At 34.1% G+C, this 24505-nt stretch overlaps 1 protein-coding gene across 1 annotated transcript in view; it reads right to left on the reverse strand.

The window, feature by feature from the left end:
- LOC111049344 (guanine nucleotide exchange factor DBS) overlaps positions 1–10563 on the reverse strand; it is a 75145-nt gene extending 64582 nt beyond the window's left edge. Inside the window, exons 1-2 of the mRNA XM_039430812.1 lie at positions 10314–10563; positions 4989–5078 (exon numbers count right to left, since the gene is read on the reverse strand). Of these exons, the coding sequence (XP_039286746.1) occupies positions 4989–5078; positions 10314–10422 (199 nt within the window). The 5' untranslated portion in view covers positions 10423–10563. The remainder of the gene's footprint in view (positions 1–4988; positions 5079–10313) is intronic.
- Between the last annotated feature and the right edge of the window lie 13942 nt (positions 10564–24505).

Below are 24505 nucleotides of genomic sequence, written 5' to 3' on the forward strand. Positions count from 1 at the left end.
ATTTGACCTCACAGCTTTGTTGAGGGTAGAAAGGTGGTAAACAACATACCAGAAGTCCTCACCTCCACCCCCTGTGCTAAGGGGGTAAGGGTGGTTCAAAGATATCTTTCTTTGGTTTCTCGCATAAATCTCGAGAATTATGCTTCTTACAGACATGACTATTCTATACAAAATTACCTACAGCATGCATCTGACAACTTTTCCAATATATCTTATAGTTTTCGAGATATCCGAGCCTTAAGATGAGTCATTTCAGAAAAAACACACTTGCCTCCAATTTTTGCTCTTTTTTACCTCATACTTTTTCAATTATTCATTAAAAAAATACATGCATCCATCCATCACTAACCCTTGAGCTAAAGGGATGAGGGTTGTTTGAAAGTTGATTTTTTTCATTTGTTGCTCACATTTTTATATCTTGAGAACAATGCACTCCACTGATATGACTAACCTTCGGAAATGAAGCTTGATAAATTCTCTTCAAGTTCAGTCTTGTACAGTGTTCTGATATCTTCCATAGTTTTTGCGATATCTGCTCTTCAAAGTGTGTTATTTTTGAAAACACCGGATTTCATCCAACGTTTTGCACTTTCAAGGCTTATAACTCTACAACAATGCACCGAAAAAAATAAATACTAATCGTGGGATTAAAGAACACTGAAGTCTTTTTGATTTGATGTATTATTCCACTATTTCATGATTACTTTCATTTGTTATAGCAGCTTTAGTGTCGGGGGTAAATTCTTCAATCAACTTAGCGGTTCCACACCTTCAGCAAAAGGGTTAGAGATGGGCTCTTCTGATATGCTCACCTTCCAACTATTCTCAATAGAGCTGCAAAGACAAACATTGGATTCCAAACAATCCCTTCAAATTTATTTGTCAAATGATCTATTGTGGCCAAATATTGGAAAAATAATTTCAATTATTTCTGAGAAACTTACTTGCTTCCACCACCTCTCTTTTCTTTTAAAAAAAATCTAGCATATCACAAATTTGATGTGTTTTGCTCGAAATGTCTCGACATGGACGAACATAATCTTCTTCTTCTATAATACTATGAAGAAAATGATTGGCTTTTACACGTACGGGATAGGAAATACATGACTGACGCATCTCACGTCTGAACTACTGAACTGATTAACTTTAAATTTTCCGTAAAAATTCTTGATTTACCGAGGATGGTTATAGGCACATTTTCAGGTCTTCAAGATTCCAGAACTTCAAGTTTTCAGTTTGTCAAGTTTACAATTATTTATCAAGTTTTAAGGGTACGTCATGTTTTCAGTTCGTCAAGTTTCCAGTTTGTAATACTTTACTTGAGATGGCATCTATCTATCTATATCTCTATAACATTATAAAGAAAAGAATTGGCTTATAATGTCGTACGGGATAGGAAATACAACCATGTTTGACGCATCATCAGGAAAAATTACATTTTTGAAATGCTAGATTTTTTGTTTCAAAAGATAAGTGGGTGTCAAAAGTATTAGGAAGATTGTATTTTGGTCTCAAGGGAATTTTGAAGAGGAGAGCGGCTGAATGATATCCATTGTGTACTAAATTGTATGCTAAAGGCTGGCAATTTATAAAATACTAGCTTACCCGGCAAACTTCGTACCACCAAATAGTCAATGTATCTCATGTCACACTTGACTTTATTTGGTGAACCATGAATTTTATTTGACAATCAATATTTTCATTTATATCTCAATACGGACTTCCTATAAGCTTAGTAATGCAGCATTTATTATTCCGAAAACATATTCTTCTTAATCAATTGGTAGTAAGTAATATCTATTAGTAAAGTGTTGAATTAAAAAAAAAAAATAGATAGGTTAAATCAGTGTTTCAAAGATGAATGTAGTTCATAGTGCGTTCATAGTTGTTGATTGGCAATAGATGGTCCAGGAAATATGCGATATACGATGAATCACTATATTCTTTCTATCTTCCATTTTAGGATGAATATCAGCTAAGCTAAATTCAAAAAAATGTAAATTATTCTGTCATTCTTCAGAAAATAATTATGCAATATGAACAACTCTCTTTCATGAGGTGAATAATTTTTTCCAACATTTTCCAGTTTCTCAATGATAGGGGACTGATAATTTGTATAGGTCTTCCAAGGAACCATTATCTACAGCTGGTACCAATCAACTACACTTCAACTCCAAACTACCGTATTAAGCACGGGGACCTGTTTATTACAGCTGGTAACTTTAGATACTAAATCATATTATCACAACATGATCTTGAATCATGATCATCTTTCCGTTCTATGGTACCTGATTTGGCCGGCAAGTAAGAAAACATAGGTCTGTAAAATGGAATAAATAATTATTATTAGCACCCTATTAAAATTTATGGTCAGAAACCATCCCCAATATTCACACAACATATACCCAAAGTTTAAAGTCGTTCTATCAAGTAGTTTTTAAGTCTATAGGGAACAAACAAACAAACATACATTCATTTTTATAATTATGACGCAAACATTTCAACTGTAAGCAGCTGGCTGCAATTACAGTTACTATATCAAAGATTAAACTATAACAAATTATGTTTATATAGTAACTGCAGCTGCAACTTAGACCAGATATAATTATACCATTCTATATTATGTTCTAAGAGCTGCAATGAGAAAGGCTGCCATGCAACACTGCTTGGATTATTCGAGCAAGGTTGCCATATTCACTGTTTATAATCATGTGGCTAGCATTCGCTGAATTTTTCAAGCGTTCTGTCTCATCTTTCTGTTCTCCCAGCTATTGATAGCATAATGATGGAATACCATTCAGCCACTCATATCCGACTAAAAAGTGTTTTATTTATTTATTTATCATTTACAATCAACTTGAGGACAAAGAAACAGACTACAGTCTAAAACTTCTTTTCATCCCAATTTCATAAAATAAATTGTCCAAATAAAGGTTATGTGCGACTTTTCAATTCTTCACTAATTTCCACATTGAAACAAAACACAAACACTTGAAACAATTAATTTTGAATTTAGAAAGATTAAGATCCGAATTGATAACAAAATTCCTTCAACTTGGCACTCAAAACTGTAGAATAAATATTAATTTGAAATATAGGCACTACCTCCGTAAACAAAGACATAGTGCATGACAGGTGGTTGATGGTAATGTCAGGGCTCCTACACCAATAAAAACACTAGCTGATATAGATCAGTTGAAATCAACAAATTTTTATTGGTGTAGGAGCCCTACCTGTGCTGACGTCACCAGAATGCACTATGGCTTTGTTTACGGAGGTGGATAAAAATGATCCAGACAACACTATAAAGGAAACATTCTCCCCGTTATTTTGATATAAAATTCTTACTTATTACCAAATACCATAATTCTGAGAGAAGTTGTATTCAAATGAAAAACATATTTATGCGATGTTTTCAATTTCATCAAAAAAATTTAATTTCCTTTTAATCGTTCAACCTTTTTCAGCACTACTGGAATATTGGGGATGATATTCTACATAAAATTCTGTGATTAAGTTAAAAAATTTGAGAAAGTCACAATTTTACACGAATTGCCCTCGACTTTGTAAGGGAATAACTTTTTGATCAATAGATAATTGTTGGTACATTAAAATGTTATAATACATCAATTGGAGATCTATTCATCCTTGAAAGGATGAAATCAAAGTCAGCTCGATACCTTGATTTGGTGCCGAGATATACTTGTTTCACGAGACCATTGCAGTTTCGAACTGTGGGGGGGGGGTTCCAGGGGGTTAAATAAGCGGGATATGCGATGAGTATTTTGTGATTTCAGGCTACGTACTAAGTATACTAACACTGCAAAGATTTAGCTTTCCCTTAATTAGTTGCGCAAAAATAGTTATTTGTATATCTAGAGTGAAAAGTGCTGTTTTTTCTCCCTGAGGGAGAAGTTTGAAGCCCGAGGCGAAGCCGAGGGCAACAATTTTCCTGAGGGAGAAAAAACATTTTTCACTCGTGATATACACAACATTTTTCCTCCACCTACATTTTTATTATAAAAACTGCTAATAAGATAATATTTTTGTCTTCATTGACTGACCTAATGTGAGTAAATATAAGAAAGAAATATTTGACAATTACGATTTTTCGATTATGCATTACAATTCTGTGGTTAACCCTTAAATTGTCAAGCACACATCCTGATATTAGAAAAGTTAGGTTATATCTTGCTTTTTATCATACCTACAAGGCTTGAATAAGATATAGGAATAGATAGATTAAACTAATTTAAATTCAATAACTTTTTATGGTAATGTATCTTGTAGGATACACATTCAGGTTGAGCAGGGTTTTCGTTTGTGCGTAAATGCCGTCGTCGACTACGACAAGGAGAGAATCTCAGATTGGGTAGATTTCAATTTGTCTACATAACCTAAAATATTATGTTTGATTATGTTTTAATGGGGCAGGTTGAGCTTATACTTTTAAATGGCAATATGTTGATATTATTACAAATGTTTAATTCTTTAATAATAAACAGAAATAATGAAAAGTTATGTGATCAGCTGTTTTAGCACACTTGAAATTTGGACAATATGAATGTCAACAATGCTTGTCGTCGTTGACTGCAGAAATTTACGCACAAACGAAAATGCACCTTTACCGGGAAACAACATCGTTCAGTAATTGTATCTTGTGGGCATTGAATAATTGTGTTCGTTTCAACACGTAACTGCAGCTCTGTTAGTCAGTTCAATAAGTAGTAATGTGGATGTGACAAAAATATAACTGAGTTTTTTTTAATTATGGAGAAATTCTACAAAATCAATTTCTATTCAACAAATTTTATTAAAAAAAAAAAATAATAATAATAATAATAATAATAATAGTGCAGTGGCCTTGCAATTTAAATTAGGAAGTATATTCGAATTCGAAAGAGCTTCAACAGAAATAATGAATTCTAAGAGGAGACGAACACGACAAAAAGGTCTATTTAGAATAGTAGAAGTCAACAACAACTCACCAGTTATGACAGCAAACTGCTGCTGGAGCAAGTCAGCAACATCTGTCACTGTCAGGTCCTCATCCTCATCCTCATTTCCTGACATCTCTTCTGTAAAAAACACATTTTTCTTGTTAGTGCGGTATCATATTATCGTGGAAACTCATACATTTAAAATAGGAGAGGAATATTATTACTTGATGAATAATCATAGACATCTTATAAAAACAATATTTACATAGATCAGTATGGGGAAGCACAAAATTGCATTGAGATGCAAATTTCATTCAGAAGCTATAAAGGCCATACCAGACTGACTTCGCTACCGATGCGGGATCGTGGTTTTAAAAATTTCTTCCTGTGTTATTAAGTATACCAGGTCACATAGAGCTCGCTTAGCAGGTAAGAGTACTGCCTAGTACCGAGCACTACCACTTGCTGAGAGATTTTTTTCGCTAGCGGACGCGAAGCGGTGTGACTTGTCATATTTGAGTATATTACTGAAAGTTTTTCATAACAAGCGCGCATGCGTAACCTAGTCACTACGTTAGCCAGTCAGTCAGTGGCCAGATTCTGCCACTACTCGGCCGTACCGCTGCGGTAGCGAGCTCAGTGCTCAGTGTGGTGGACATGGTTGGTCGCTACCGCCAGCGGCACTGTTGGTAGATGGTGGTCGGAGTGGCAAGGCCTTAAAGTAATCTTCACACCAAAATCTGCAGCTCTGCAGAGTCTGTGTATGGATTTTTAAAAAGATCTGTCGCCGGCTTAAACAATGTGGGTGTTCACGCCGACATCTGCGATCTGCCAGCCGACGAAACTCTGCTCGCAGACGGACAGATGCTTTCGAATCGCTTTGGGGGTGATTTTCTCCAAGCATCCTAGCGTACGTTTTCGATAAAGATCTCTCATCAAAGACTTGAATCACGTAAAAATGAAGATAGAAGAATTCTAATTTCAGATTCCGATTCAGCGCCTTGAAATAAATCTATTGGATCGCGTTAGGTCAAAAATATGAGAAATCAGGAATCGGGAGAGATCTTGAATAATCGAGCATTTCACTTTTAAACAGCTGATGCTAAGCTTATTATACAGAGTGTTTACCAACTCCCTACCAATAATAATAATACTCTAGGGAATTGTTCCTGGGTAACAAACATATCTAAATATCATATTTAAATTGTCCGGAAGTCTTCAGTTACTCACACAGCGGCCATTTCACTTTTATCACTACAATTTTTTTTCTAAATAATGGTTGAGCATATGAAATTGAAACGTTGTACAATCATTTAGTTGTACAATCACTAGCCAAAGCTACAAAAAAATTATGATGATTTTTCAAAGCCATAAAACAAAATGATAATAAAAGCAATTCTCAATAAGCCAAGGGCTTTTTCTAGTAGTGAAACATATGCCGAATTTAAAGTGATGACAGTATCAAATTTATATAAAGAAACTTCTCTATTATTCATGGATGAGGAAGGATGAATTTACAGTGAATAATAACGTTTCTATGTATAACCTGAGAGTTACATCTCATAACATTTATAATATCAACTATTCAGATTTGACAATAGTGCGAAGACAATTGGGGTATCTTAGCTCAAAAATAATAAATATCATGCCAAATGCATTGTCAGAATATCTTTCTAATAGGGGTAGACAGAGGATGGAACAGATAAATAAGTGGGTGATACAAAAATTTTTCTTCGACATCAGTCAAATATTATAATTACTAGTAATTTATTGTTAACTTCGATTTTTTTGATTATTAGTAAATAAATGTTTATATTGTCTAAACAGCTGATACTCTCACTCAGCGGTCAGGGTTTTGCCCTTGCTGGGTGGTGCCATGTAATTTTAATTTATTTGTAAAATAGCATAATATTATAATCTAGAATATTTCTTTTGTAAGTTTTTTATTTTGTATTTGTTTTTTATGGGCAATAAAGATGTTTAAAAAAAATGGCGGCCAATTAAAATGTTTTTTCTTAAATAACTCAGAAACCGTTGGTTTTATATGAAATTACAAGAATAACTTTTATTAATGAATTTAATTACCTATCGATTGGTACCTGATTATTCAAGATTGGACCAATATTGACTGAGATAATTATGGCAGCTTTAGTGATGCTTATGCCAAGACCAAGAGTGTTATGTAACATTAATTATTGTTTGAAATAATTGAGCGAGCGAAGTGAGGTCTAAGATTCAAGTCGACGGTTTTGCATTTCTCTTTATGCTAATATGTTCCGCATTTACGGCGGAAAGAAACGCGGTAATAGATTTTCATGATTTGACAGGTATCTTCCTTTTTAAATTGTGCGTCGACGTATATACAAGGTTTTTGAAAATTCTGCATTTTAAGGATAATATAAAAGGAAAAGGAGCCTTCTTCCAATATTGAAGTAAAAATCAGACTATAGAATAATGACTGGGATACACATATCCGCACCGAGCCCACGCCGCGGTACGGCCGAGTGTCGGATGTACTACGGCGAGTGAGAAAACAAATGCTTTCAAACGTGTAGGGACACATACTAACGCAGCGCATGATCTTAAATTTGGCATGAATATTTATGCTATAAAGACTCAACTTAAAAAATAAAATGAAAGAATGTCGATGTCAATTTTCAAAATGGCGGCCATTTTACATTTTTGACGGCAAATTTCACGAAAACCGTTCACTTTACAGAAAATTTACAAGAGACAAAAAAGTTACCAAATTTTATCAAGATTTCAAGGATACCTGATTTATAAAGATTTGTCGGAGAATAATCTCCGAAATTCTCTCAGAAATTAATTCTTTTCTTATTGAATGCATGACCACTTTTCATTATTTAAACATCAATATTAAATTTTCAATTCCAATTGTATTTGAGATGAAGCTTTGAAACTCGGTATGGGTCCATATGAACATCCAGCTGATTTTACAATGTTTTTCAGATGATCTTGTTTGTTCATGATCATGCATGCAGTACAAAAATAATAATTTATTTGTTATTCTCTGACCAATCTTAATAAATAAGGTATCCTTGTAATCTTGATAAAATTAGTTAAATGTTTTGTCTCTTGTAAATTTGCTGTGAACGGTTTTCGTGGAATTTACAATCAAAAATTTAAAATGGCCGCCATTTTGAAAATTTACATCGAAAATTTTTCCATTTTATTTTTTAAAGTTGAGTCTTTATAGCATGAATATTCATGACAAATTTCAGATTAATACATCATTTAGTTCTTGAGATAAAGATTCTTAAGTGAAAAAACAAAATGGCAGCTATAAGGATAACCGCTGAGTTTTGGACACTTAAAATACGACATTTGTAGTCTCCCATCATCCATGAACAATACCCTAAAATGTTCGACACTACTTCTGAACACTCTGTATATTTACGAAACATGATGATTGTGGTATCGTTATGCACCGAAATACATACCTGCACTATGATTCTCATCTTCTGTGTCTAATTAGTTGAAAATTGAAAAATATAAATTGAAATTGGATGTAACAAGTTTTAATAGTGTTATATTACTAGCAATAGCTTAACACATTCAGAAATCAGACCACAGTTGCACTACAGAACTGAGACACTGCTGTCGCTAGGCTGTCGCACGGCTATGTGTGTTCTCCTATCACCATCACAGTGTCACGGGCGTAGCTCGGCCGTACCTCGGCACGGGCTAGGTGCGGTTATATGTGTTTATTCATCATAAATCAGTTGTCGAGTGGATTATTAATTGCATGCAATGACGCATGCAATTTAATATCTCAATGTAACTTAGTAAAAGAACAGCTGTTGTGTGGACTATTAATTGCATGCATTGAACTCGAAGTAGCATAGTATTTTCTCCCGACTTTTCTCTTCTTTCAACTCGGTAAGCTTTTGATGATAGTAGATGCATCAAATTATTAGCATTGTTGATACTACAAGCCAAACTGACATTAGTCGTTTATCGACTAATCGACAGGTCGGGACAGAATTTACTCTGTTGGACAGTATTAGAGGAGACTATGGTTTATAAATGCGCGAGGTGTACTGTTCACAGAACTACTAGTTTAAAATAGCTTACAAATGACATGCAAAGCAGCTTGAGACTGTTGCATTGTTGTGGCAAACTTTATTTATTTATTTAGCCGCATGCCTTGGCACAACTAACTCCCAGTGGTGTCCTACACTAAATTGGTATGGTCGACCAATAGACTTTATTTTCTCTCAAAAAAATTTAGGTTCCCAAACACATGACCAGACTCAAAAGCATCCTAATTCAGTTGAATTTTATAATATTGACAGCCTTCACAGCAACGAATCTATAATATATAATGAAGGAATGAATTATTGGCTTATACACGTACGGTATAGGAAATCCACGAATGACGCATCATCACGTCTGAGCTACTGGACTGATCAACTCGAAATTTTGCATAAATATATTCTTAATTTTCCGAGGATGGTTAAATGCACATTTAAAATTCTTCAAGATTTAAGTAGATCCAGTTTTAAGTTTGTCAAGGTTTTAATTAGACCTTTGCGGAGCACGAGTTACATGCTAGTCTATATGATAATGTTATAGAGGAAATCAAAATATAAATAATCTACATAACAATGTTGTTGATTTCTAAGTATTGACTGGGAAAAAAGACAATAAAGTCCTTGACTTTCATGATTACTCTTTGTATACTAGAATAGACAAATGTGTGATATAGTGTATATACGTGAAATCCAATGAAACAAGTTATTAATGGTCCAGTCACGAGGAAAATCTTTGGAAGCAAAAATTTTAAGCTTTTCCTTGTAACTGAATCATAGTTTGTAAGTTCAGAAAAAGCAGCTGAGAATGTTATTGATTTTGTTATATTAAATTGCTAGGCTATACTGCATTATGTGATTGCCCTTTCTTGTATAGCTTACATTTTTTGCTGTAGCCTGCATAAAAATATTATTCCGGTTACCAAGATAGTATTTAACTAAATATACCGGTAACTTAGTGTAGTGATAGACATAGGCTATTTGTATGTATTTTTTACTATTATTTGGGCTATAACTTAGCTTTTTGTGCTTAGTTTACCAATTACTAGATGTGCACAAGAAACTTAATTACAGAAAATATAAAAACAAGTACAAACCTATTTTAAATTATCAACTGCACTACTGCATGTAAGACAGCATATTTGTGCTAGTCTATTAGCAAAACACAAAAAGGTACGATTATTCTATAATTTACTTATTTAGAAGTTATTGGCGGACTTACCTAGCAAAATTATTGATCACTGATAAAATGTTTAATCATTTTGGCTAAAGTAATTGGCTCACACTATAATTTTAAGTGAAAAAGTTATAAAATGCAAACCTGAATTTAGTTCTGTTGCGGCACAATAATCTAAAAAAGAAGAGTGTAGAAGTCTAACCTGTAAGTTTACAGCAAAATAGTTATTGCATTTTAATAAAAACTTGAGCATTGAAATAGAATTCCAAATTTGAGAAAGTTAAATAATGAATTAGGGAATAACCCAATAAACTTGAAAGAAAGTGCCACATAATCAAAGGATCTATTAATTTGATGAGCTGCAATACTCACATTCAGATCAAACATAAACCTGTAATTTATTTATATTTGTTTTGATTTGATCAGGCCATCAGGTTTTCGACACTGCAGCCAACTGCAAACAAACATTTGAAGAAAACAAGTTTGTCATAATCAGCTGTTTCCAATGCGTACGTTCCGGGTATATTTTATATTGTTCCAGTTCCAGTGGTAGATTGTTCCATGTCACGAGACAACCGATTACACAACTGGTGCAAAACTACTAGGCCTATAGTGAGGTCCACGTTGTAATGGCAGTATTCAATTGACAATAGTGTTGCTATCCTTTATACCTTCTTCTTCATCCATTACCCACTATTTTAGGATCAATGGCGTCATGTCAAGAATAAAACAAATATAACAAAAAACACTAAAATGATCAAGATGGCAGTGATCAAGTTCAGATCGAAAAAATATATATCATAATTATGAGGCCTTGCTCTTCAACATAATGGCACTTTAGCCTGATAATATTTGAGACAGGTCATCATTCACATATTCCTGGAAATCGTAATAAGCCCTGGTTCTCAGAAAACCGGTCACAACTCTCTCGAACACGCTGAGGTCCAACTGCTTCACCCCTGCAGGCAGCCTGTTGAAGTAGCATAGTGCTGAACTCCCATAGCATACCCGCGATCTCTGGAGGCGCACCCTGGGGACGTCAAACAGCTCTCGATGCCTGGTGTTGTGGTGATGTACATCAGTCCGAGTCAACAAATTTTGTTGATTCTTCTTCACGTACATGAGGCAGAGAAGGAGGAAGTGGCTGATTACAGTTAGAATACCCAGCCTAGCAAAAATGGGCTTGCAATGAACAAGATGTTCGCTTCCAAAAATGATCCTGGTGGCCCGTTTTTGCAGCTTCAGTATGTCCACAACCTTAGCTGAGTGACCCCACATGAGTAGACCATAGGAGATATGGCAGTGGAAAAGTGCATGATACACCATGACCAGTTATGCCTCCGTCACATGTCCCCTCAGCTTGAGCAAAAGGAAACAGATTCGGGACAGTCTCTTGGTCACCTGCTGAATGTGGCTGGCCCAGCTAAGCTTTGAATCCAGCATAAAGACCAGCAGCTTCACAGGCTCCTGATCATGAAGCAGATTACGCAACAAACTGCAGATGATGTTTTGTGTCTTGCTCTCATTTAGCTGGAAACGGTTTAACAGGAACCATGAGGTTGAAGACCGCAGATGCTCTGCTGACCTCTCCAAAAGGTCAGTCCGTCTGTCATTCAACAAAGCAGATAGCGCGATCTCTCTCTATAGTTAGGTCCATGTTCTTATAATGGCAGTGAAGAAAGATGGAAGAGCAGAGTTGCCTAATCTCTATACAAGTCGGTATTTGACTACATTTTGCCACTAAGTGTAAAAAGCTCTCAATAATTTATTCCATTACTTTCAAAATGATATTAGTTTCCATTTTCTTTGATCAAATAATCAATTTCATGTCAAATAAATTACATTCATCAATGAAATATCCTTTTTCATAATTTGATTCAAAACTTTGCTTTCATAAGTGTGATCAGATTTTTATTCCCATACACACCTGAAATCTTGGCTGCTAATTTAAAACGCTGTGATACAACAAACTGAACTTCAAGTAAACAGAAATTAAGTTATTAAGTAAGTATTCCATTTCAATTTCTCTTAAAAATGATAGCAAAAAAGAAATACTATTTGTTGACCGAACGTAGTGAGGTCTATGTTTCAACTCGATTTGCTTTTGTCTGTCTGTATGTAACGAGATTACGGCCAAACGTGTTGATAGAATTAGATGAGATTTGGCAGGAATATTCCTTTTTCAACTGTGCGTCGATGTATACACATGGTTTTTTTTGAAATTTTGCATTTTAAGGATGATGTGAAAAGAAAAGAATTCCTCCATACTCTGATATCACTATATATATTATCATCTACTTTGAAAATAGGAGTAATTAGACTATATAATTATTCATAATCAATCAGCTGACAAGTGTATTATTCATTGCATGGATTGCACAGATGTCTGGCTGTGTCTATTTCTATAAGGTAGGGTTTCAATATTTTTTATGATGTGTGCCCATCATTATCAATATTCTCACATTTGAAAAACAAAATTAATAGGTGATTGAAAATAAAATAAAAAATGATTAAATGAACTGAATAATGCCAAAGAAATTATAATATTCTTGATTGAAAAAAATTAATTTCAAAATAGTTGAGAAATATTTTTATCATCATATGGGATACAAATTCAAACATGAACTGAGTTTATTAACAAAAGTGATTTTTTGATCTTGGAGAAAGCAAATAACAGTTTTTAAGAGTAAATTATGATTCAACTGAATCAACTAGAACAGGTGACATCAGGTAGTTGTGGATGAGATTACTGCATGAGGTCTACTGTTCACAGAACTACTAGTAATAATAACCCAATTTCAATGGAAATGATTCTGAAATAAACTTTCAATATTATTTATACCACTACAAGTAACTTATACCAGTAGGCTAATTGAAGCATGTTTGTGAGGATGGACGATGTCCAGGATGGTTGAAGTTATAAACTTTTAGGGTTGGTTTCCGAGTTCGGTATTTGGACAAATTCTAGACTTTAACTGGCTTTAAACTTTGGAGTCAGAAAATTGGCTTTCCAAGTAAGAGCGTTATCAAGCGTAGTTGAAGACTCAAGTAGACCCTGGAGTTTATAATTTTGCTTTCTGAGTAAAGGGCTCATAAGTCTAGGATTTGAATTGGATTCTTGCCTCTTTCCGAGTCAAGGATTTATCAAAAATCTCAAAGTCCAGAACTTAGAACAGCATGATTTTGAACCATGGACTTGGGTGTAGGTTTCAAAATCAAGTTCTGGACTAAAACTTAGCAAACATATCTCAGTTATTGTTTTGGAGTAGATGAATAGCCAAATAAATGTCTTGGATATGTAAATTATTTGGATTTGTGAATTATTTGGATAAGTACATCTAAATACATATTTTATGGTTAGCAAGTCTATTTTGGTATAAAGTTCTATCAGAATTATGCATAAAAACTAACCTTATTTGATGACTGAAAAAACCTAAAAATGTTCAAGAAAAATAATACAAGGATTGCCTTGGAATTTTATCTTCCAATGTAAATGTTATTAATAAATGTCATATACAGCATTATTAATAAAAAAATATATACAATTATTATTTTTTCAAAACAAATAAGTTTTCCAACTTGATAGCCTAATAAAATGTTTATTCCAAAATCACTGGTTAGGATCAATGATCAATAGCATAACATAAAATGAAATGTTTATTCATTCATGGTTCAAAAGGTTAGGCTTTGCTTTGAATAGGCCTACAAATAAATCGAGATGTATTTTCACAAAGTAATAATAATTATTGTTACAAAGTAGTTGGAGAGCATGCTCGATTGAATAAGCAAGCTTCAATCAGCTGTCTCCCATTGCCAAAATGACAACAATATAATATTGTGAATTTCCCTCATGTTTACTGCCTTAAAGTCTCTCTGTGTTATGTAGTATTGTTCTGTAGTATGTTGTTCCCACATCCCACATGCGAAAGTGGTTCGTCTGCAACCGGCCTTAAAGTCCTGGACTCAAATAAGTCAAGAACTTAAGAGCAATGTTATAATTTGGAAAAAGGGCTGAAACAGGCACTTCGTTCTTGCATGTTTCAGACACTATTTTCCAACCGATGATCATGAAAATGGTACCAAATTGTTCAGAAACATTTGGACATCTCGCGCCTTACCGCCAAATTTTGATATCACTTACCAAATTTTTTCTATTGAACGTCAAACATTGCCAAATTTTCTCCAAGTTCATCGAATTTTAAAGTCATTTTATAGTTGGACATTCATATTATCATTTATTCCCATTTCATTTCAATATCACATGAAATCTGTACTATATTCTATTTGTACAGCGATTTGGGATACATGGTTCATTCTTCTCTCATCGAATTCTTTATTACCCACGTTCGGCCATGCATGGCAATTCAAATTCGCCCCATAGCTTTACATGATAACACCCGGGAAAAAAATATTTTTGGAGAGATCAAGTTTTACACGGTTTTTTCTTATACAGAAATTAGAAACCCACCAATCATTTGTAAATTCTCGAGAAAAAGTTTCAACGAAAATTTCTGCAATAAAAAAATACTTTTAGTATACTGCAAGATTTCCAAGATAAGCCAATTCTCCGTTCACTGTTTTTTTTTTTCATTTACAACAAACTACTTTCTTTGAAGTGGTAATAGGGTAAAGTATTCAATTGGAAGAAAGGTGAAATGCAAAAACTAATGTACAGTATGACAGGAGTGCTAATGTGGAGGGGTGGTTGCGCAGACTGCGTCCTTGTCATTGTAGTGAGGGGGGTTTCCAATAGGGTCAATATTGTAAAGACTGACAATCTTTTTGTTTGGAATATTTTCTGAATCGTGCTAATACAGTCACAAGTACTTTGCTTCTGAATAAAACTATGCTTATGAATCATAATTTGTTTTGGATTTAGACGCCTGCATGGTAGATTCTATTTCATTCATAATTCACCAGAAATGAATTCAATTGTTCATAAAATAGAAAATAGACAGTTATCAACTGTCCATTGTTCAGTTGTTTACAGGCCTTTGTAATGGTGATCTGCACTTGTTTTGGTGAATCAGGAATTATGTACTTCTCATAATATTTGCTATTGTATATTAGTCCAGTCAATATAGACATAAGAAAGGGGGTGTGCTTGCAATATTTATATTGTAGTTCTGATTTTTAATATATTATTTGGATACATGAGAGAAGTCCAGAACCTATTTCTTTAAAATAGGTTAAAATTGAACAGGCTTCTGTGCAACTGGGCCTGGGAGTCACTGTCAAAATAGTTCTGATGGGACGCTGAACTTTTTACCAGTAAAATGTGAATAGAACAGTTTACCATGTTCCCAGAACGTACACAATGAGATCAATAATTGATCGAATGAAATTGCTCGAGTCGAAAGCAGACGATCATTAGTTGTTTGAAAAGTATACTTGAAGTAGTGGTCCAGGCGAAAATGTAGCCCACCAAAAAAGGCACATTTTTCACTACAGTAGGGCTTCTTATGGCGCAAAAACAGGGTTTCGTGGGCAGTTCGTGAAGATGGGAAAAGACCCAAATATTCTGATTCTAGGGAGCCTCAGAATATCTGAACCACTTGATGCGCATTCGGGGGTTATGCGACCACTGAGCTGCATAATGGCCAATTCAAAATGGCGGATTCAGCGTTCATTAAAACGGTCATAGAATGGTTACCATCCATCATAGAGACCACTAGTAAACACAAAATCAAAATGGACAATTCTACAAAAATTATTATCACACATTCCCACCTAAAACATGGTTTTAACCGACAAAAATGCACTTTTTCAAAAACATTCCATTTTTCAAGAGTATTTATCCAAAATAACTACTTTCAATGACAAATTTCGGATATAAAGTGCCGAAAAAAAGGTCTTTGAAATAGAATTTATCATCAATTTCTGTTTATTTCAAGTTTTTATATTTTTTTTGTTCTGGAGTTATAATTTTTTATGATGCCATTTTAGCAGCTGAGCCAAGTGACTATCATTAAAACTTAACTATAAAATCGATTTTTTCAGGACTACTTCATGATAAAGACTTGCGAAATGGTCTCAATCTCTTCGTTACAACCAGACAAATAAGAATATCGATGAGAAAGCAACGAACATATTTTTCATAATTGATAAATTCAAGATGGTGGTCGTAACTGACAATTTTTTTAATCGATTGTTTTTTAGTTATAGTAGGAGATATCGGATTGATTCTACCACCAAAGTGTTCATAGCTACCTAAAATAAAGTATTGTAGAGATTTATCTCATTTCAATTACTCTTCTCCTGATTAATATAGTTTCAAAAGCATGAAAAATATTCTTCAGGGACAAAATTTCAATGTAGATGTATTTACAGTGGACATAACCTACTATTACTGAGACTGTTGTAGAATATTCCCAAAGCTTCAAAATGACATCTATTTGAGGGCTGTAAGTCCATTCTGAATACCACCTAATTCAGTCTGAATACACAACCCAATTTAACAATGCATAAGAGAAATGTAGTCTTTGTTGTTGAAGCACTGACTTGAGCTCAACTCGCGACTCTAGTCTCTTCACGCAACATGTGTTTTCCAATGATGTCACTCAGACCAGTCGATTCAAGTCTCTGCAACCTCACAACTGAGACTGGGTCAAGCGGTGATTCAACATGTTGGTCAGTCTTTTTGTTCTGATTCTAGTTTAGTCAACATGTTGGTCTGATCCTAGTCTAGTCAACATGTTGGTCTGATTCTAGTCTGTTAACATGTTGGTCTGATTCTAGTCTAGTTAACATGCTGGTCTGATTCTAGTCTAGTCAACATGTTGGTCTAATTCTAGTTTCTGCAAACTCACAGCTGAGACTGGGTCAAGCGGTGACTCAACATGTTGGTCTGATTCTAGTCTAGTTAACATGCTGGTCTGATTCTAGTCTAGTCAACATGTTGGTCTGATTCTAGTTTCTGCAACCTCACAGCTGAGACTGGGTCAAGCGGTGACTCAACATGTTGGTCTGATTCTAAAATGGACATGTACATAGCTGATTTATTGCTGGTTATCATCAGCCAAAAAACATATGTTGTCTTCACTGTATAATGTAGGTACTAAGAACTTGAAATAAACACACTAGAAATATAGCAATTTGATTATTATAGTAATGTGGTAATCATTTTATTACATTGAGTATTAAACTTAAACTTCAATAAAGTTTGGGACAAATAGGTACAGGAAAAAATTTTTCCATATTTAATATGTAACTGATGTCATAGAATTGAAATTTAGTTACCATAACATATATTCTCCACATACAGAGTAGGTGAAAAGTCCGAGAACGGCTTGATATCTCATACACAAAGGTAATTTGATGGTGGGTGTGATTGGGGATCCTACTCAAATTGAAAATACTACTTTACTAACACTTTAAAAATCTGGTCCGCCATCTAGGATCTGCAATCTTGAATACAACTTTATTTTGTTAAATAGGAAGGTGGTCATGCGATACATGATTTCGATTTGAAATTTCAAGAACAAATGAATGGCGAAAACCATATATTGATATCTTAAACAATTTCGAAGATATTAACATAATTAATCAATAAAATTGAAAGCAGAAAGAGGAGAAAAAAGTATGAGAACGGCTTACATCTCATAAAAAATATGATTTCAAGGTGGGTGTGATTGAGGATCCTATTCAAATTGAAAATACTACTTTACTGGGACTTTAAAACTCTTATCCGCCATCTTGGATCTGCCATTTTGAATGTAACTTTTTTTTTAAATATGATTTTGATACAAAATTTCAAGAAAAATGAATGGCGAAGACCACACATCGAAATCTAAAACAGTTTCGAATATATTCACATTATTAATCAATACCACTAATTTATTTCATTTCTGATTTGCATGCTATTGATTAATGATGTGAATATCTTCCAAACGGTTTGAGATATCGATGTGTGGGTTTTGCCATTCATTTTGCCTTGAAATTCCGAATCGAAATCATGTATTGCATGACCACCTTCCTATTTAAAAAATAAAGTTGCATTCAAAATGGTGGATCCAAGATGGCGGACCAGATTTTCAGTCATAGTAAAGTAGTATTTTCAATTTGAGTGGGATCCCCAATCACACCCACCATCAAATTACCGTTGTGTATGAGTTATTAAGCCGTTCTTGGACTTTTCACCCACTCTGTATGTGACAATAATTAATATCACAAACTATTATGAAGATATTTTGCAAGTAAATATTGTGAATTACCAAGATATAACTCCCCTATTATAGAAGAAAATTATGAGTTTTATTGCTAGTTATAGAGCATTGTATCCACTGTTTTATGTTTGATCAATTATATTATTAGTCCAGTCAAGGAAAGGTCATAGAGGGGAAAGTTGGGAAGACAATTTTTGACCCCGCAGTTCTGTTTAGGGTAGTAAGGAGGTAAACGTATGGGTAAAAGAAAGGAGACGGGGCCGCGCTACCTGTGCACTGGGCTATTGTTCCAAAAATGTGCATCCTCTAACTCTTGACTAACATACTTCATTGTCCTCTGATTCCGCTTCATTACCCTTTCGTTATATATGTTCAAAGTATCAAAGTATTTTTAAAATTTTTTTTATAAGTGCATCCACTCACTACATAGTAAAGTGCAACAAATTTTTACTTATGCTGACCTGGAATCTAGAAAATAATGACTTGTGGAGCTGCTTCAGGTAAGTGTCTGTCTTATTTGAACAAATTTAATTCAATTTATGTGATTCACATAGTAAAATTGGGCGAATTTCTATTATTATTGAACTCAACATAACAAATTATCGGTAAATATAGTGGTCTCTCTTTAAAAAGTAGTATAAGATACTATAACTCATGTCTATTTGATTCCTGGTAGACCAACTTGTGTAGATTCAACTTTTAGTCATTTATGTCAACAGAATCCTGATGTACCAATTTGTGTACATAAATTTTCTCAAAATTGGAAAGACTTAGAAAGAAAAAAATTATATCAAAAATCATAGAAAAATTAGGAGATGACAATATGTGAAAATCATTCATATTACATCACTCTGAAAAGTTCAGGTCTGAAAGGGTCTGGAATTTATCTGAAACTAATTCTTTATTGATAGTTTTTTTTAGATTTTGGTATAACTGAACTTTAGACCTTCTTTAGAGAAAAAATAATTCTAGCTATTCAATTAGGCCTATCAAATTTCAGCTTCAGCATGCTTCTTCCTGGACTTGAATATAAATATACACTAATTAAAAGTATAATTTCTGTTTATTCTGTTGCTAAACTATAAGTTCAAATTAGTTTAGTAGGTGAATAACAAAGTTTAGGTATTTAACTATATAACTATAACCTGAGACCCAAGTTATACGGACGTTTTCGACGCACGTTTTTACCAAGAAATAGTCTTTCTATTGTGACATCGAAAACGTTCGTATAATTTCCACAATAGAAAGTCCATTGCCCGGTAAAAACGTGCGTCGACAACGCCCGTCAAAAACGTCCGTATAACTTGGACCTTCGGCAAACTTTCAAATTATGAGTGTTGCATAAAGAAGTAAAATTTATTCTTATTTTAGGTAACAAATGAATCCAATAAAGAAGAGCACTCTCTCGGCGGAACAAAAAATGAATAAGAGAAGGGAACAAAAACGTCTGAGTATGCAAAGAGCTAGGGAAAAAATAAAAAACAATGAATCTTTGAATGAAGCAGCTAAGTTGAAGGAGAGAGAAAGATGGGATGAGAGACGGAAGAGAGGAACGGTTAAAGTTATAGAGGAGTTGAGTGATAGAGAGAAGAGACGGATGAGGAAGCAGTGGAGAGAAAGGTATTAACGGTCTGTTGAAAAAAAGAAATTGGTAATGTAGACACCCCTCCAGCAAGTCCAAGTGATGATCGTGACATTGATTTGGTTCAAAATGATATTCTTCCCAAACCATCAACCAGCCGTATTGATTCAGGTAAGAAAGTAGCTAAACGAAACAGAAAAATTTCATCAGGAAAGCTAAGAAAAGCAGAAGAAAAAGTCAAGCTTTTGGAACATCGTGCTGATAGGTACCGTAAAAAATATGAAAGGCTGTTGCAAAAAACGCAAATGAAAACTCCATCAGAAGATGACACTCCTAGAAAAACAATGGCACCAATTCTACACAATAAAAATCTAGATGAGAATACAAAAAAAATTGTTCAATAATGAGGTAATTTGCCATCAGATAAAAAAAACATTCCAACAAGAAAAATCCAGGAATTTTAAAAATAAATGGTCGCTGTTGCTTGGTGGGACAGTCATTCAGAAATATAGATGTATGAAACATGTACAGCACCTTACATCTTCACAAAGAATTATATCTAAAAAGATAAAAAAAGCACAAGAATATTATTAAGAAAGCTGAGATTGTTAAGAAATCAGTAGTACATTTTTTTGAAGAGGACAGATGCAGCAGATTGTGTCCTGGTAAAAAAGACACAATAACCAAGAAAAAAGAAAAACGACAAAAGCGCTTGCTGAATGACTCAATGAAAAATTTGTACAAGCTATTTAGAACTGAGAATAAACTTGGTTTTCCCATAAGCTATTCAACATTTTGTCGTTATAGACCTTTTTGGGTCATTATTCCTCGAGCTTCTTCAAGAGAAACATGCTTATGCAAAATTCATGAGAACTTTTCATTTATAGTCAAAAAATTAAAAACTCTCAAATTGATTGAAGAGAACAGTGCTTCTATTGTTGTAGAAAATTTATGTTGAAAACTGGAAGACTGGCAAAGGAAAACTGAAAGAAAGTTGTTTAGAAAGAAAATGTCGAGCCTGTAATGGAAAAGAAATTAATATTCTGCTATGTGATGATTTGTCAGAACCTGTAAAGTATGAAAAGTGGGTTACTAAAAAAGTACCAATAATAGTGCGAAAGGAAGAAAAGCTTTCTTTAAGAACAGTAAAAGTTGACGTAAACTGTACAAAGCAGGATTTGATTGACGTGTTTCAGAATTCACTTCACAAGTTTATGGAGCATGTATCAAATATTTATCACCAATACAGCACAGTAGATGCTATTAAGAAAAATTTGAAACATAATGAAGTCCTTCTTCATATGGACTTCTCAGAAAATTATGTGTGCAAGTATGGTCAAGAAATCCAATCTGTCCACTTTGGAGGATCCAAGCAGCAAGTCACCTTGCATACATCAGTTATGTATTACCATGACCCATTGAATGGTGACCAAACACACAAGTCGTTTGTAACTTTGAGTAATAACAATAGACATGACCCAGCAGCAATTGTTGCACATTTAGAACCAGTTATTAGTCGTATGAAACAACTAATTCCTTTACTAGACACGGTTCATTTTCTCAGTGATGGTGTTGGATGTATGCACTACTTTCATTTGTTTTCAGTTGTATCTTTGTTCGGTTCGTCATTTTTGAATCTGGCGCGCTTCCAGTGCCAACTTAATGTGTTTCCCCTTATTTTTTCCCCGGTCGTAAGTTCGTCACGCATTTATTGCTTTTGCGTCTTGTATTATTATCGTCTGACTCTTTAATCATTTTATGGTCATTGCGATTGTATTTTTTTAATCTCTTTCAAGACTTTCTGTGAATTTTTGAGTCTATTGCGTTGTGTTTTTCTTGTCATTTCCTGTTAGTTCCACATCGTTCCGCATCCGCCCTTTTGGTTGTAGGATGCTTCACTCGTCGACAACATGGCCGTTCCGTAGCGTCTTTCTCCATAAGTCACAGTCACCAAAATTTCTGAGTTTCCCGTACTTTTCACATTTTACCAATGTCTGGTTTTAAATCTTGTTACGTTAATCATATTCGACGTTTTGAGTCATAAATCCTTAATTTCTCTTCGTTATTTATTGAAATAGCTCAATATTTCAATTTGTGCACCGCGTCCTCGTGGACAACTTTTACTCAAAGTGTGTTTTCTCCGCATTGGCCGTTTCCTTCGGCAAAACTCAGACTTCCTCCTAAGCATGGCAGCTTAGGATAACTTCTACGAGGAATTCGTTCCCAGTTCAAGCTGTTCTGGATCGTCTTCTATTCTCTTGTCAGTCTTGGTCTTACCACGCTGTCATCTCTCGGGGGGCCTTCAACCTTAGAAGGTTCCGTTGATAGTACTCTGCTGCTTCAACATCTCTACTGTGCACTCACAGTATTCGTCGTAGAAGGTCGTCTGGAGTTCAACTTCATCGGGTGTTCAATCCATTTGAACACATACTTGGTGGACATCCATGTTCACAAGTCTACAAGTCGAGGCTGGTCGCACTTTGTCCTCTCCTGGGCATTCCTACTTCTTCAATTCAACATGTCTCAAGCTGAGTAATTTTATATTTTATCCTCAATTTCATTTTGTATTTTTTTAGGCTACTTTGTCATAATCTCCCGTTTAATGTGTGTTATTACTGGATTCACAATTAATCGTTCAATATATTCGAAACATCGCATTTTGAAGCTTCACCTTTGCTTCATATTTTGAACAGCAATTTTCATTGCAAATTCAATTTTTACATAATCTTACCTTGAAGCCACAGCGCTTCAGTGAACTTTTCAGTTTTTCCTAATTATGTTTATTGTATTATAAGCATTCTAAGTATTGCTTTACTAGTTCTGGTAATAGCTATTACAAATTTTCGGACTTGTCATTACATCGCCTTTCGGCGTATATTTCATTATAACCTATATTTTGTAAATCCCAATTTACATAAGCATTCCAAGTATTGTGTTATTAGTTTTGGCACAAGCCATTTCATATTGTGATCTTGTCACTACATCGCTTTTCGGCGTATATTTCATTATAACCTTATCATATATATACCAATTTACATAAGCATTCTAAGTATTGCTTTACTAGTTTTGATACAAGCCATTACAAATTTGGACTTGTCATTGCATCGCTCTTCAGCGTATATTTCTTTTGTGTAATCTGTTTTGTTTACATTTCCATTTACATAACCTACTTTGTTTTACAACGTTTTATTTGCTAGCCTATGTGTAACCTTGCTACAGATCTTTTCCTATTGCAGTTATTACAATAATTAGCCCTTGCTATTATTATTATCTTTATTCAAGTCACATTTTTACTAGTTTTGAATCTACTGACTTAGTAATTTGATTAAGTTGCTACCGCAATATAGCGTTCAAATAATTATGCTATTGTTCTGATGTGTGTAATAATTATGTATTGATGAGCTTTCTACCAATTTTTGACAGCACTAAATAATTTTCATTTTTACCAACATTTTTGTCAACTTATGTTTTCTACGATTGAGACGTTTCAAGTCTTTATCTCGATTTATTCAAGACTCAAATCGATCTAATCAATTCAAGCATTTTGTTAGCGTCTTGCGCATACCCTGTTTTACATATCATCCTATATTGTATTATTCTTTGTTTGTTGTACTAATTAACCTTTGTATTTACAGCTAATGTTCTCTGTAGATATTTTGTATACCTATTGAATTATCAAATTGTTTTGTCTTTACGAATTTGGTCTAGTACCTAAATTAAATTTTCATAAAGCAATTCACCCCTTTGAAAATTATATTTTCTTAATAATTCATGGTCAATTTGTGTAGTAGGCATTAAAATAACTTTGCAATTTATCTAATTTCATACAATTATTTTAAAGTCAATTTTGTATTTGAGATACATCAAATTCTCTTTTTTCTGCTTTTGTGCTTATGTGCCCATCTGAAATCTAGTTACAGCAACTGCTGTTTTTGTTCATATAAATTTTTTACTATTTTCTGTTGTTTATTAAATTGAATATTGTTAACCAATCTTTTCATTTGGTGTCTTACCCTTTTTTCTTAGCTACTATCAGAGTTACCATTTTGCCTCCAAGCTGCAATCAGTCTTGCAAGCACAGTGGTTACTCATCTCGGATATGTGGAATTTCGTCCATGCAAGTAATAAGACTTATTTATTTCTTACTCATCAATTTTATTCATTCGGCTCATTGCCACACAAATAAGATACAGTCCACTAATTTCTCTTGGACAAATTCTTCAGATGGTCCTTCTACCCAGTATAGAAATAAATCGATGTTTCACATGTTTGGTTCGACCTTAGCGTCTTTGCTAAATGTACATAAAATGGCTTGGCATTATTCAGAGGCATCACACGGTAAAGGTGCCCCTGATGGCATAGGAGGAGCAGTAAAACGGACGGCCGATGCCATTGTTGCTAAAGGCGAGGATATTCCAGACTTTTCAACCCTTGTGAATAAACTGAAAGAAGCCAACTCCTTGATTGAGATAATCCCTATAAAGGAAGGAAGAATACTGGATTTTGACCAATGCATACCACATGATGTTGTGCCTTTCAAAGGTACAACAAAAATTCATGAAATCACCTGGATCAAGGGAAAAGATCAA

The sequence above is a fragment of the Nilaparvata lugens genome, chromosome 1, assembly GCF_014356525.2.
Source record: "Nilaparvata lugens isolate BPH chromosome 1, ASM1435652v1, whole genome shotgun sequence".
In the NCBI taxonomy this organism is placed as follows: domain Eukaryota; kingdom Metazoa; phylum Arthropoda; class Insecta; order Hemiptera; family Delphacidae; genus Nilaparvata; species Nilaparvata lugens.